We start from the raw sequence: 14951 nt of genomic DNA, 5'->3' as shown, positions 1-14951 counted from the left end.
TTTGTTACAAAAATCTCTGAATTTTATGCAATAAAAGTGCAAACTATAATGATATAAACCAAGTGTCAATACTGTCAGTTGCACTGCCAGAAAATAATCATTGAGATAACTCAGTGAAGCAAGTGCTAAAAGCAAAGACCTTGTCCAGTCTGTTGTAGTAGATTATCACTCAAAGTAATTTTTTGGTTTTAAATTTTTTTTTCTCAGGAGGTCAGACCTGATGAATATAATGAAAATTGCGTGCAATTGTACGTGATCCAGAAGAGTAGTTTTGGTGATGTTCCTAGAATTAAAATTAATCAAGCATGAGAAATATTGAAACAATAAAGGAGGCATTGAGGATTGCTGCTTATAAAATGTATGATATTAGGTATTTATTTTTTATTCAGATACCTTTTACAAATGGACAAATGTGCCAGCCTCAAAGACCTCAGGCAAACTACAGCCAAGTTCATCATCTCCCTCCCCAATCATCAGTAGCAAGACATCCATCTAGAGAACAACTAATTGATTATCTGATGTTGAAAGTTGCCCACCAACCTCCCTATACCCAGTCTCAGTGTTCCCCCAGACAAAGCCATGAATTGGCAAAGCAAGAGGTAAGGATAAAATCTAACTTGAATATATGACATCTGTCTGTCAGTGGCAGTGAATTGTTACATTGTTTTCATTTATTACTGTTTCTCTGTAGATGGTTACAGAAATCATATAGGAATTTATCTCCAGCAGAAGACAATGTTATCTCAGTGCTGTCCTACTGAAATCACACATTCCTTCTAGTTTTGAGCTTTTTCCTTTTAATGTGAACATTTTAAAAGAGAAATGCAGTAGTTTCTTAACAGAATGTACCAGAAACTTATGCTTGCATCTTTATACTGAGAGAAATTTATTTCTTATGTACATTTATTGATCACCAACTAATTATTGATGTAGTAACTGCAAAAAATACAAACTTAGAATACTTTGCATCTATTCGTTGCTATCCAGAGTGTTTCAAAAACCTGCAAATGTAGAAGCGTGCAGCCCTAAACAAAAACCAAGATTAAAAAAAAGTGTACGCATCTGATGCATGCCTGATAAATTATCAGTTTTATTTACGATAGATGTGGGTAAAAAAATTCTTATACAATTTAATGGCTCTTTCATTGTGGGTAACTTTCTGTGTTTTTTTGAGGAAATACTGAGAGCTATGTTTTCATTCTGTGCTAGAATGAGAACAGCCACTTTTTGTGTAAAATAAGTTTTCTAGTCAACTCTTCTGGCAAGAGAAAGGGATGACAGTGTTGGCTGTGTAGAACTTAAAGTGAAAGTAGGAACTAGGTTTGATTTTTAAAATTCAGCTAGAAGTAGCAAGGAAATAAGAAGAACCAGTTATTTCATATGAACATGTGTATTTGTTGGTGGCATTAAATTAATTTACACAATATCTAGACATCTCTGAATTTAAAGCCTACATGGACTACTATGATTATAATCGTAGCAATATTGAACTAAAACTTGTGTACAATGATACAAGATGTTGTATTGGAATCTTGTTCTGAATTAATATTATGAGATATAATACTCTCTAATTGTGATAAAAGGGGTTTTTGAGGGTTTTTTTTCTTTTTAAAAGCTTTTGTTCAGGTGAATTTGTTAATAATAATTTCATTACAGTAGCTTTGGATGCAAATTTTCAGCCAGTTCTAACTTTGGTTGTAACTAGGTTCAAGTGAGAATTGACAAGGATCCAGAACTTGGATTTAGTATATCAGGAGGAGTTGGTGGTAGAGGGAATCCATTCAGACCTGAAGATGATGTGAGTATTTTATACTAATGCATCTTAAAATCATTCTGATTAATATTTTTTTCATAGTATTTGCCAAATTAAAAAACATGTATATCTCCCAAACCCAAGCCACTAAATTCCAGGGCTTGATGGGAGAAAATTGACAAATTATTATGGAAAATCAGGGTGGTAGGCAATGTGATCACATAAAAACGCAGAGGATTATTCTGGGTGTTTCTTGTGCTGTTCTAGATATCAGTCAACAGATTTGAGATAGTGAATTATGGAGTTTACAATTAGAAAACCTCTTAAAAGAGAACATGATTTAGCCTACAGCCTTATTTCTGCTGCTTGGTAATTCGTCTTTACATGTACATCTGCCAAATTAAACAAAGGCAGACCAGAATTTGCCCTTCAATATTCTTTTAAAGACAATTTTCCTGGATTTAACATCAGAAAAGGAAGGCAGTCACAAAAGCCAGTAGATCTGTAGAATAATATTGCATTCTCTTCTACTTAGGATGGAAAATTGAGATGTTTTGAATTGCATCTGTTTCATGCTACCACAGTATTTATGAAACAAGTTGTTAAAAATGTTTTCCACCTCTGTTTTTCAAGGGTATATTTGTAACCAGAGTGCAACCAGAAGGACCAGCATCTAAGTTGTTGCAGCCCGGAGATAAAATAATTCAGGTACTGTAGTCATCTAATTAACTAGTCTGTGTAATATATCAGTTCATTTTTAGTTTGCACCTTTTCTAAGAGCAGAACATTTAATTTTTATATAGATTTCCAGTGTCTTTTCCAGAAGCATTCTTATATTCTGGAATGATGCTTTTAGATTTCTTCCACTTAACATTAGGATAGGTGATACAGGCTGAAGCATTAATCAGCTGGATCATTTTTCAAATTCTGGACATTTTTCACACTTTAAAGACAAAACCCAAGCCTAATGTTGGCATTCAAGATGGAACATGAGTGTTTTCATTAGGCTTTGCTATCATTCAGGTTTTTAACTTGTGGTTATTCACCTGTAGTTTCCTGAATAATGCATTGTCTGAACATCAGCAGTTGCCTCTCACAACCCCTCTCCCCAGCTGCAACTCTTACATCCCCTTCCATCCTGCAGTTCTTGCTAGTCTTTGCTGCCTTTCCCCCATCTGACAGGCTGGACGTGTAAGCACTGGCAGAAGCTACTACTTGACTGGCTGATATCTGTCTGGTCACAGCATGTACCTCCTGGCTGCTCCATCTGCTTGCAGGCGAACCAAGTAGATTGCTTCAGGAGCCATGGCTTCTGGGCTGCAGCTGTGCATTTCTTTTCTGTAGGAAGTTGGTACTTTTCAGACCTCTATTGTATCAGATTTGTTTGAAATTTGTCTGATGGGCTCATAAGTTATTTGGGAAGGGGTCAAGAAAATGGACAAAGGGATTATAAGCCTTACTTTCTTAGGGAAACAGGCTAACAGGACATTTGAACAGTGCTGTAGCCACCCTTAAAATTGCAGAGCTTGTTAAAAATTATTAATTATTCACCACATTACTAGTTTGAGAATGCTTATAGAGTCAACTCTGCTGCATTTCTGTTTTCTCAAAAAAACCCCAAATTACCCACAAAAAAAATAATTAAAAAAACCCACTATTATCTCAATTAAACCACAACCTCATGAACTTTCTAAAACAAAGCAAAACTGAATACACAGCATAATTCTTCCAATAAAAGAAAAACCGAACAAGCACACAGAAAAAAAACCCAACTAAAACTAAGATCAAGCTGTTCGAACTAAAAGATAGCTTGTTTTGAGCATGGCAAATAGTTCTGTACTTGTTCTTCCTTATTGGGGCAAGAGAAAGCTGGCGCTAAATCCTAGTTCTCTTACTGATGTAGACAACCTTAAGGAAGGAGGGGAACCCTCCAACACTCCATACAGGAACAAGAAGCATGTTAAACCTTTGAAAATACTGGCAGCATGTTTGTTACATATTTATAGAGTGGAATGTGTGTGAAACTTTAGTTTTAATGGTTTGTTCCTGTATTTATGGAACTTAATTTGTCTGTGTGACATTTATAATGAAGTTTCCTTTTGTCATGCTGGCACTTTGCTTGGATTTTGCTTTTTGTTTAATGAGGAATTCATAGTTTGAAAAAGAGCTGAAGAAGTTGCATTTGCATGCTTAGACATGTTTCATTTCTAATAACTAACAGTGTTGGGTTTTGTGTAACAGCATGTTGTTTATACTCATGAGAATCCCGGTGACAATGTAATGACAGTCCTACTGTCTTGTTGAGACTTAGACATCTGCAGTTTTTGACTATCATCTCTCACAAAATGACTTTGCTATGCTTGATTTTGCAACATTCTCTGTAAAACATGCATTAGGTACATATTATAATGCATGTCTAATAATATTCTAAATGATAGTGACTAGATAATTGCATGTAAGTTAAGATTGTTGCATATTAGGTTAGGAGTAGGACATTCTGTACAAATGATGATTTGGAAGGGTTATTCCCACTTGCTTTCTGAACAGTCTATATGTAAAACTTTTTCTGCAACCCTAGACAGATTTAAAATTACTGCCTTTACAACAAAGGATTCAGCTGGTAGCAAGGGCATTTGGTGATGGGATAAGCAGCTGCAACTCCAAAATGGCACAGCTAAGCCGCAGAGTGCATGATTAGTTCTCTCTGTTGCTATATAAAGGGCAGTAGCTCATGGAGAAAGGTGGGATGCACAACTGGAAGCAGTAACAGTTTAAACTGGACAAATCTGCCATTCTGCAAGATTTTACCACCCAGACAGAATGTGAATTAGCAGTAATACACCCTGAGAAGTTGAACCATAGCCATGTTTTCCCTGTCTTGTAGGCCACTTGGGCTTGCTTGCATTTGCCAAGCCAAACCTGTCCCAAGAATTACATTGTTGCTTAGAATCATAGCAAAATTCAATCTGGGGGTGACCTCAGGTCTCACACCTAACCTCCTGCTCAAAGCAGGGTCAGCTAGTAGGTCAGAACAGGTTACTCGGGGATTTTTCCAGGAAGGTCTTAGAAAACTTCTAAGGACAAAGAGTGCATAACCTCTCAGAGCAATCTGATCCACTGCTAGACATGGCAGGGAGACGGGAATTTTCATTACATCCAGTCTGAACTGTGTTCCACAAAGGGGTAGACTGGTGGGGGTGTGAAATTAGTGTGTCACAATATAATGGTTTTAGTGTTAGTAACAAGTATTCTAAGCTCTTTTCTACTTCCTATTACTACTGTCTCAACTCCCAAGCTATAGTAGCAGGACTTGTGGTAAGTTGGATCAGTTCCTACCAGATTGCCTGTTTAAATTGTCTGGCTTTAATTGCTGAACGATAACATGCTCTCCTTGTGACATCAGCCCCTCACATGAAAGGTGAGAATTCCTCTAAATACATACTTAAAACGGAATTAAAGGTACTGGATTTTTGAGGATAGAGAGAAACATAGAGCAGGACACTCAAAGCATGGGGAGAAATTGGGAGTGCTAGAAAGGGGAGTAAAGGCCTACTAAAATGGCTCCCAATGCCATTAATGTTGTTTTTTTTAAAGGCCTCAATATTTTTAATTTATCACAAATGCCATTTCTAGTATTTAAACTGGGAGGTATCATTTGTACTGCATTTTCTTTTCTTTTTTTTTTTTGGCATGGCTGTATTAAGGCTGACGAATTCAGTGTCTGATGTTAATGGCTTAAAGTTCAGCTTTCTCTTTTGGTTATTTGTAAATATATTCAATAACTTTGGGGCAAAATTCTTCCAAGGCTAACACAATAGTTTAATTTCTTGTAACATATAGGTACATGTTCAACTCACATCAACAATGTAATCTGCAAATCTGCAGTGTCTTATCGTCTGCGTTCATATAAAATTTGATTATTTTAAACTTGGTTCAAGCTTAAACTAATATGAAATATGAGGCTATCATTTTCAAATTTAAAATTTTCTTTTAGGCTAATGGATACAGCTTCATCAATATTGATCATGGACTAGCAGTATCTTTGCTAAAGACTTTTCAGAATGCAGTGGAACTTATTATTGTACGAGAAGTTTCTTCATAAATACTGTGGATTGAGGGGAAAAGCCAGCAGAATTCATTGAAAGACTTATGGGAAACTGAATATTTTGCCTGGTTTTATACACAAAAGGAACTGGAAAAGAATTATGATCAAAATTTGTACAGAAAATTAAATCCTGAACTTGTGCTTAAAGGGGGAAAAGCCACTGTATAGAGTGTTCAAGAAATCATTTTGGAAATTCATATGGTGAATAAACTTGTTTTAAAGCATTGTAGCAATCTAAGGATCACTCCTCCAAGAACAAACCTGTGTTGTTTTTTTGTACAGATGGTAGGTTTATTTTTGGATAATTCATACACATTACTAAACTTTGTTCAATGCTTTGCAAAGCCTTGGTTATAGCCAATGGACAGATGGCAGGACTGTCTGTCCTGTAGCTGTTTATTGCCTTTATTTTTATTCATCAGATATTAATGTGTTATGCTGAAACCACTTCTGTAGATATGGACAGAAGATACAAAATGTTGGCTTTGCTGTGTGCACATTGTATAGATGAGTGGGTAGATGGAAAGTGGCACTGGTTGGACAGAACGAAGGTCAGGTGAAACAACTATCTGCTATCTAAATCTGGAATCAAGAAAGAAGAAAAAGTGTTTAGTTCTGGAGTGTATGTCTACCAATAGAAAATGCAATAAAAGCTTACACATTTTTAGGAAGACTGTAAATACAAAGTTGTGATATTCTACAGGATTTTTTCTTAATGTAGTCATTGAATATTCATTTGCCACATGATTCATGTTTAGTTGGGTTTTCTTGCATACAGAATTTTTTCAACTGTACTGTGGAACTGTGCCCAGAGGTTTTTCTCTACCATGGAAATCCCAGATTTTGTGCAAATGGTGATACTTATCTTTATAAAAAATACTCCATTTCACCCTTCTAGATTTTAAAAATGAAACTGAAATGGCCAGTTTTTAAGGTTGTTGCCTGTAATATATATTTAAACACAAAGTAAATGATGCAAGAAAGGTTATGAAAGTCATCTCAATTTTGTTTGGCCTTTGCATTGCCTTGTTAATCAAAAAGGAAACCATATGTATGGAGCTAGGTAACCAAAGCAAGTTTGTGAAACTTTAAACAGTGATGGAGAATTGCTGTGGTGAGATGGAGATCAAAGGGAGGGTGGACTTACAACCTACCAGTTGGTAATGATGTTTCTTAAAGAGCTGTTCCTACAGGTAACATTAAATGTGAACTAGACACTTCAGAGTCATTAAAGGGTTTCTAACTATAGTAATGTAACAGTGATTTACCACAGACTGCCTTTGTTCCTTATTATTGTATAAAATATTAAATTATGCTTATATTAATTTTGTTTACCAGAAGCATTAACTTTCTTTTTCTCTTTCTCCTTTGTAATTGAATAGACTGCATAATCTGCAGTGATAATTAATACACAGTTGTTATGGACCAGGGAAAAGTGCCATAGAAGACCAATAACTGTTTTTAATCAGGGCCAATTATTAGCCTGTCATTGGAGCAATATTCAGCTATTGCAGTTCATTTTTAATTACATATAAGTTGGTAGTTTGAAATGGGTATAAGTTACTTTTTTCAACCCATGTGTACAAAAGTAAATGCTTTTAATAAAGCTAGCAAAACCACCAGCCTCCTGTAGTTTTGGGACAATGAGCGGGAAGAGAGAGGAATATACATAGATAGTGATAATAAACAGATAGTACTTAAATAAGTGAACTCCAATATTATTGCACTTCTTTCAAAGATGTTAACTATTGCTTATTGTACTGTGTATAGTTCTAATAATTTTAATTGAAACCCTTTAGCAGCTCTTTGGATATTTTACTTCTTTTTAGTTGATTTTCGATAATATTTACATAGGAAATTATTTTTTTATATATTAGCGGAAATGTGCTGTATTTTGATAAAATTCATTTATTTTCTGTGTGCTGTTAATATTCAAAGAAAAGAACAAGAAACATAGCTATAGAATGGCAGGAGTCAATGTTCCCCTTCTAAGATGTGTTTTTTTGTTGTTTAGTTTCTATTTTTTTAATTGAAAATGCAAAATGTTCACACTGCCTTTTTAAAGGGAATGCATACAGACAGGTCCTAAGTTAACTTGGTCTTCTACATAACCTGTATCTTTGGGAAGGGGAAAAGTCCAAAATGCAGAACTGATTCTTTATTGATCTTGGACTGACTTTGTATACATTTTGCAGTACATTTAAATATATCACTGAGGAATTATACAGTATTGTATTTTCCTTTAATGGTAACAGAAGTTTTATACTTAATTTTCAGATTTATATATCACAGGAAAAATCTACCAACAACTGTTTGGCTCTGGTAGAACTGTAGAAGTAGAGATTTATAGCAAGAAGTTTAGTACTTTTTGTGGAAATAGAATAGTTGGAAGGGACCTACAATGATCATGTAGTACAACTGCCTGACCAATTCAGGGCTGACCAAAAATTAAAGCATGCCTCTTAAACTAAACATTGATAGGCATGGAACATCAACCACCTCTCTAGGAAGCCTGTTCCAGTGTTTGACCACCCTCTTGGTAAAGAAATGCATCCTAACGTTAACTCTGAACCTCTCCTGACACAACTTTGAGCCATTCCACTCATCCTGTCAGTGGATACCAGGGAGAAGAGATCAGCACCTCCCTCTGTACTTCCCCTCCTCAGGAAGCTGCAGAGAGCAATGAGGTCACCCCTCAGCCTCCTTTGCTCCAAACTAGACAAACTCAAAGTCCTTAGCTGCTCCTCATAGGACATTCCTTCCAGCCCTTTCACCAGCTTTGTTGCCCTCCTCTGGATGCATTTGAGTCCCTTAACATCCTTCTTAAACTGTGGGGCCCAGAACTGCACACAGTACTCAAGGTGAGGCCACACCAACGCTGAATACAGTGGGCTAATCACCTCTCTTGACCAGCTGGTTATACTGTGTTTGATGCCCCCCAGGATGCGATTTGCCCTCTTGGCTGCCAGGGCACACTGCTGACTCATATTGAGCCTGTTGTCAACCAGCACCCCCAGATCCCTTTCTGCAGGGCTGCTCTCCAGCCACTCCTCTCCCAATTTATACCATTGCTGATTTACTCCATCCCATGTGCAGAATCCAGCATTTGCTCTTGTTAAATTTCATGCCACTGATGATTGCCCAATGCTCCAATGTACCTAGATCCCTCTGCAAGGCCTCTTGTCCCTTGAGAGAGTCAAAAGCAACTCCCAGTTTGGTATCATCAGCAAACCTGCTAATGGTGCATTCAACTCCTGCATCCAGATCGTTGATAAATATGTTGAACAGAACTGGCCCTAGAATTGAACCCTGAGGAACACTGCTGGTAGACCAGTCGCCAGCCAGCTGTAGCCCCATTCACTACAACCCTCTGAGCTCTGCCATTCAGCCAGTTCTTCACCCACTGCACTGTGAATCTGCTCATCTCACAACTTGTCCAGAAGGATGCTGTGAGGGACAGTATCAAAAGCCTTACTAAAATCCAGAAAAACTACATCCACCACCTTCCATTCCTCCACTAGGTGGGTGACCTTGTCCCATCAAATTAGTGAAATGACTTTCCCTTTGTGAACCCATGTTGACTGTGCCTGATGATTGCATTGTTCTATAAATGCCTTTCAATAGCACCCAATATAATCATGTCCATAATTTTTCCAGGTAATGAGATTAGACTAACAGGTCTGTACTTTCCTGGGTCTTCCTTCCCTCACACCCTTCTTGTAAATTGCAATAACATTGGCTAGCTTCCAGTCAGTAGGGACCTCCCCAGACTCCCAAGATCTTTGATAAGTGATCGAGAGGGGTCCTGCCTTAACATCCACTAGCTCCTTCAGTACTCTGGGATGAATCCCATCAGGGCCCATGGACTTGTGAACATTCAGCTGATACAGCTGGTTCCTTTACAATTTCAGTGTCCACTAATGGAAAGTCACTGTCCCTGCAGTCATGGTCCTCTGACTCAGTGGACCAGGCAGCCCAAGGTCTATCAGTATTATTAAACTGAGGCAAAAAACGCATTGAATGCCTTTACTATTTCTTCATCCCTATTTTTCAAGTGACTATCTTCAACGAGTATTGGGCTAATGTTTTCCTTTGACCTCTTTTTGCTATTAACGTACTTTAAAAATATAAATACTTGGCCAAAGCTTGTCTTCAGTAAATTAGAAAATTAACTATCTAATAAAATATAGATTATTCGGTAAACATTGGAGTTTTCAGTGGATTGAAATGTGCTTGTTCCTTCAGCGTCTGTGTGTAAAGGTAAACATGTCAAACGATGATTTTGCAGAGTAGGAGAAAGATGTCTCCTGAACTAGTCCAGCCAGGATACAACAGGAGGAGAGACAATATTAGCACTTTTCATTTTGAATGCATCTTAAACTACATTTTTAATAGAATAAAATCTATCAGCAGCCTAAGCTCCTCAGCATGCCAATGAGTTGATGTAAACTCTGTTAATTCTTTCTATTCTTAATAGGTCATTAAAGAATCAGTTCAATTGTTGTAATGAAAAGATTAAGTCTCCCACATATTTTTTATGTAAATATTGTTTAGTTTCTTTTTTGGACTAGAGTTAAAAATGTGTATATACTTGAAAGCATTCTATGAACACATGTATAGCAATAAGCAACACACAGAATCAAACCCTTATATTTATTTTGGTTTTGTTTAGAAATATTACTTTGTCAACAGCTATGAAATGTTTTTATTGATCAGCATTTATTCAACATTCCAAATTTTTGTATATAATTAGACTGTTTCTGAGGTAGCACACAGAGAATAGATAATAAATTAATGCTCTTTAAAGCTGTGTGTAATTGACTTCTTTAACTTATAGGAAATTCTCCATAACATGATTTTATTCTTCTATAGTTTCTGTAGAACTTAGTCCTCTATCAACATCTGTTAGCAAAGACTTATTTGTGTTTCTGGCTCTGTGCATCTCAGTGCCTAGGGGTCTGTCTGCTCTAGCTGATTTCATTGCAAGACCAGGTTATTCAGAAGAAATACCTTTGTGCATAACCCAATCTTGCAATGAAATCAGATAAGGCAGCCAGTGGCTGCTCTCCTGAAGAGATGAGTAGGTTTTGTCTGATGCAAATTAAGAAGTTTCAATAGTATGATGGGGTTGGTTAAGTCAAGTAGGGTTAAAATTAAGAGCATCTTGGGAGCGCTCTAATGAGATATACAAGGGTTATGTGGTAAAGAAAGTGAAGAGTTACTTGAATGATTGGCTAATGCCAAATTAATGTTAAGTTCTGCCTTATGACTTGGGTTTGAAAGTAAACATAAAAAAAAATCCTGTCCTGCCACAGGAGGTGATTTTTGAAAAACTGGGTTTGTCTTTACCCGTTCCACAGAATTGTATTTTAAGTGACATCTTGTATATTCTCACTCCAGTTAAGAAAGTTTATGGGTATGTTCACATTTGTCAAGAGTAAATGAACCTAATGTGCTGTTCTGCTAAAGCATCGATGCATACTTATTACAGCAGAGGTCATTTATGTAGTTCTTGCTTTGCCCATATAACAATGAAAGTTCTTTAAGAATTTATAATTTTGTTCTTGAACTGACAGTTTTCCTGAAATGCTAAATGTTACTGTTTCACTAAGCAGAACGATCTCCAGTGTACAGAAGTATTACTGCAACAAGCTGATAAAAGCATTATATATCTATGAGGCAGTTGATTCTAGGCTTAAGGAACCCACTGTTTGTAATTCATGTTCTTATTCATCCTCAACAAGTAAGCAATAAAATACATGATTTAATTTTCTGTGACATGACTCCATCTGGTTCTTACAATTATGAAAACTAAAGAAAACTAGTGATGACTGTTGGCAGGGAGAGGAAGCTTTTATAATGATAAGAAAAAAAGCCACTGGAAACTGATAAAAATCAATTTCATATCACATTTCACATATTGCTGTCTTTGTAATTTATTTTTGTTTTAAGAAATTAAGCTTTCTACAGCTATCCATGTTATTCATTCAGTAGCCAAAGCTTTCAGGTTATACAGAGGAGGTGCACATACCATTTCTGTACAGATGTATGTTCCAATAGGGAAAAGACTAAATTTCTAGAATTGTCACAGTTTTGAAAGTGATGGCTAGAGTGTGATGGATGCACCCACTTTGAGTGAACAGTACTTTGGTTCAGGCATCATCGACAAGTAGGCCTGACTAAAATCAGCCTTTCTGTGCAAACCTTGAGAATTGTGCTAGGCCATATCTTCTCAGGAGACAAGGGGCCTAGGCCACATCTTATCAGGAGCTAACAGTACCAGCCTGAGCTGTGACTAGACAAAACTAAAACTGCTATGGCTGCATACTTGCACGTACACCAAAGGGGGGGTTGACTACAAGTCAATCACTTTATAAATATCTGTAGCCCATCTGAGCCCATTGAGCCCTCCTGTACAGCAGCAGGCTGCATGGCAGTGATCTCCCCCTTGAGCAGGGATCCCTCTCAACGTTATGCCTTGAGGTTGAGACCCTTTACCTGGCATCTGATATCTATAATGAGGTAAATGACATTTTACATTAGGCCTAGAAGTACATTGTATGCTAGCAACATTTATATATCCAGCTATAGCTTAATTATTAGAAGTGTAGTAAGTAGAGTGTATGACTGCTGTCTAAATCATCATTTACATCATTTTCAAATCACTGTTTAATTACCATTCAATTATTGCTTAATGACCATTTGATTTTAATTCATTCAATTAATTACCATTTGATCATCATTTAATCATTAATAAAACCCCTTTTAGTTAATCCCACAATGATGACTTCTCTTAATAATTCACCTGTGACATAGAAATGAAATGATTCCTTAATTATGTGAATATTAAGAGTTGCTACATCCCCACCAGTGCTTAGTTAGGTGGATTGATCCTCAAAGAGGGTCCCATGGTGATAGAAACCAAAACCATGTTGCTGACCAATTGTTGACACTCGGTATCAGTCCCTTCCTCCTCATGCCCTCTCTAGCAAGATTGAAAAGAGCACCTGGGACCCCATTTCCCCCTCCCCCCCAAGACTGGGAGGGGATAGGTCCTCTCCTGGTTGCTCCAAAGGTATTGCTGGTGCCCATATGGAAAAACAGCAAAGGGTCATACTCAGAGAGTTGGACAAACTTTGGCAGTCTCTCCACAACACCCCAGATCTGGGCCCCTGGCAAAAGCTTTTCTAGCTAGCAGCTCAAGTTGGCAGGTAGGTGCCTCTGTGCCCCACAGCTGGGAGTCACCCACTATATCACTCTGCTTCCTCCAGGTTTCTGGCATGGCTCAGGTCACTCTATCCAGATGCTTTGCTTGAAAGCACCCCAGGTCTTCCTCAGCTTTGAAGGCAATAAACTGCAGGTAGAGCAGGAGCATTATATATGGTGCTGGAAATATGGAAATACTCTGCACAAGATTTTGTGTGTTTTAAAAGTGGGTTGCAATTATCCCATTTAAGGGAAAAATGTATTAAGTAGCTATTAAAAAAATATTATTGAGCTGTGAAAGATTCAACATATAGCTTGTGTATCTTAATGGCTGAGTGAGAACACTTTCAGCCACTCACACTTATATGAATACTTGATTAAAAGTTTTAGAGATGTAAGAAGATACAAGAGAAGAATTATCATGTGACTCGGCTAGCAAGGGTCCCAAGATGGCCAAGAACAGTTCCATGTTAAGAGGCATATTACTGAAATTATGTAAATTTTTTGCATGGCCTGAACTTTTGAGCATCAGGAATTACATTTCCAATTACAGTACTCTGCAACTTATATTTTTGCAGCTGCATAACACAAAGGGAATATGGCTCTGCACTATATATGTTTCATGAGACATGGTTGGACACTGCAAATTGCTGAAAAAAATATGTTTAAGTATTAAAATTAATGAAAAACTGTGAGGGAATATTTGCTCGATTGCTAGATGTGTGAAAATACCAAATTGGATAAATTCTTAAGGACTGTCTCAGTAGAGAAACTGGTAGTGACATGCAGAATCGAACTCTACAACTCCAGGAGAGTTATAAAGCAGGTATGTTTACTGCGGCGCCAGGTGCAAGGGGGATCTCTCCTCCTAACTTGCACACCATTTCAACGAGCAGCCGGATATTTATTATACAAAGTCATGCATATACATAAGGTTTCCAAGAATTCAGCATCTCCTCCCTCTGGCATCTCTTCAAGATGTACTTTTCACCTTCTTGGGCAGTTACCTGATGTTCCTGTTTATCTTTGCATACATTAGAAGTCTTTGTTGTTTAATTTCAGTTATCTACTATAGTTCTTTATATGTCATTCATTATCTAACTTTTGTTCAATTGTAAAACATCTGCTAGCTAAGGATGAGCCCTTCCTTATTGTCCACTCTAAACATGTCAAGGTAATACATGCCCACTGGGCTGGTTTTAATCTATAGCAGCATGATCCCAGGGCGGGGGGATCCACCCTCTTCGGGGTGGGGGCTATTTGAGTAGGAGGTGGCTGATCTCCTATTACCACAATTATTTTACCTTGGTTTGTTTTCTTTTAGCAGTTAGCATGTCAGAAGGCTCATTATTTACATTCTTGTTGAGCTCATCTACATTGGTACTAATTGTCCCTTCTCAAAGTGCTAACTGGGCCCAGCTCCCGCCCTTTGCTTCCCTCTTCCTTGGGTGTTAATGTTTCTGTTATCTATGCAGCTTCTGTCTGCAGCAGTATTTTAAGTTTTTCACTATATTTTCTCTCATCAGTAGCAGATGAACCAAATCCTCTACAAAAAAATTCTCATTCAGTTGCTGATGTCTCATAAATGGAGTTCATTACCCAGTGTGCAGAGCCAATCTCACAGAGCAGAGATATCATTTATTGCTTGTCTATGCAGAGATGGGTGCTAGGTGGTAAATCCACAAAGCTAGCACACCTCAACACAGTGAAACACTTTATAGACTTTGAACTGACATATTGAATTAGACTCTATAACTCGAAAGTTATCTTTCTAGTGCTAGTACCATAGGATCCCGAGGGGGTACTAATCCACAGTCCTTTTGCCACTCAGGTTTGTCCTGGAGGACGAAGAACATGTCTGCATATGATACTTTGTCCCATTTTCCC

At 37.4% G+C, this 14951-nt stretch overlaps 1 protein-coding gene across 9 annotated transcripts in view; it reads left to right on the top strand.

Moving 5' to 3' along the window:
* LOC121080339 (erbin-like) overlaps positions 1-7106 on the top strand; it is a 116784-nt gene extending 109678 nt beyond the window's left edge. For 8 of the 9 annotated variants that reach the window (XM_040578267.1, XM_040578266.1, XM_040578268.1 and 5 more), the window contains 4 exons: positions 390-599; positions 1706-1798; positions 2387-2461; positions 5748-7106. In XM_040578267.1, the coding sequence (XP_040434201.1) occupies positions 390-599; positions 1706-1798; positions 2387-2461; positions 5748-5855 (486 nt within the window). In that variant the 3' untranslated portion in view covers positions 5856-7106. Of the gene's footprint in view, positions 1-370; positions 600-1705; positions 1799-2386; positions 2462-5747 lie in introns of those variants that run through there. The other variant, XM_040578274.1, reaches the window with a different exon arrangement.
* The last annotated feature ends 7845 nt before the right edge of the window (positions 7107-14951 follow it).

Source organism: Falco naumanni, chromosome W, assembly GCF_017639655.2.
Source record: "Falco naumanni isolate bFalNau1 chromosome W, bFalNau1.pat, whole genome shotgun sequence".
Taxonomy (NCBI): Eukaryota; Metazoa; Chordata; class Aves; order Falconiformes; family Falconidae; genus Falco; species Falco naumanni.
The sequence above is the reverse complement of the archived record's forward strand: the minus strand, read 5'-3'. Positions and strand labels throughout refer to the sequence as shown.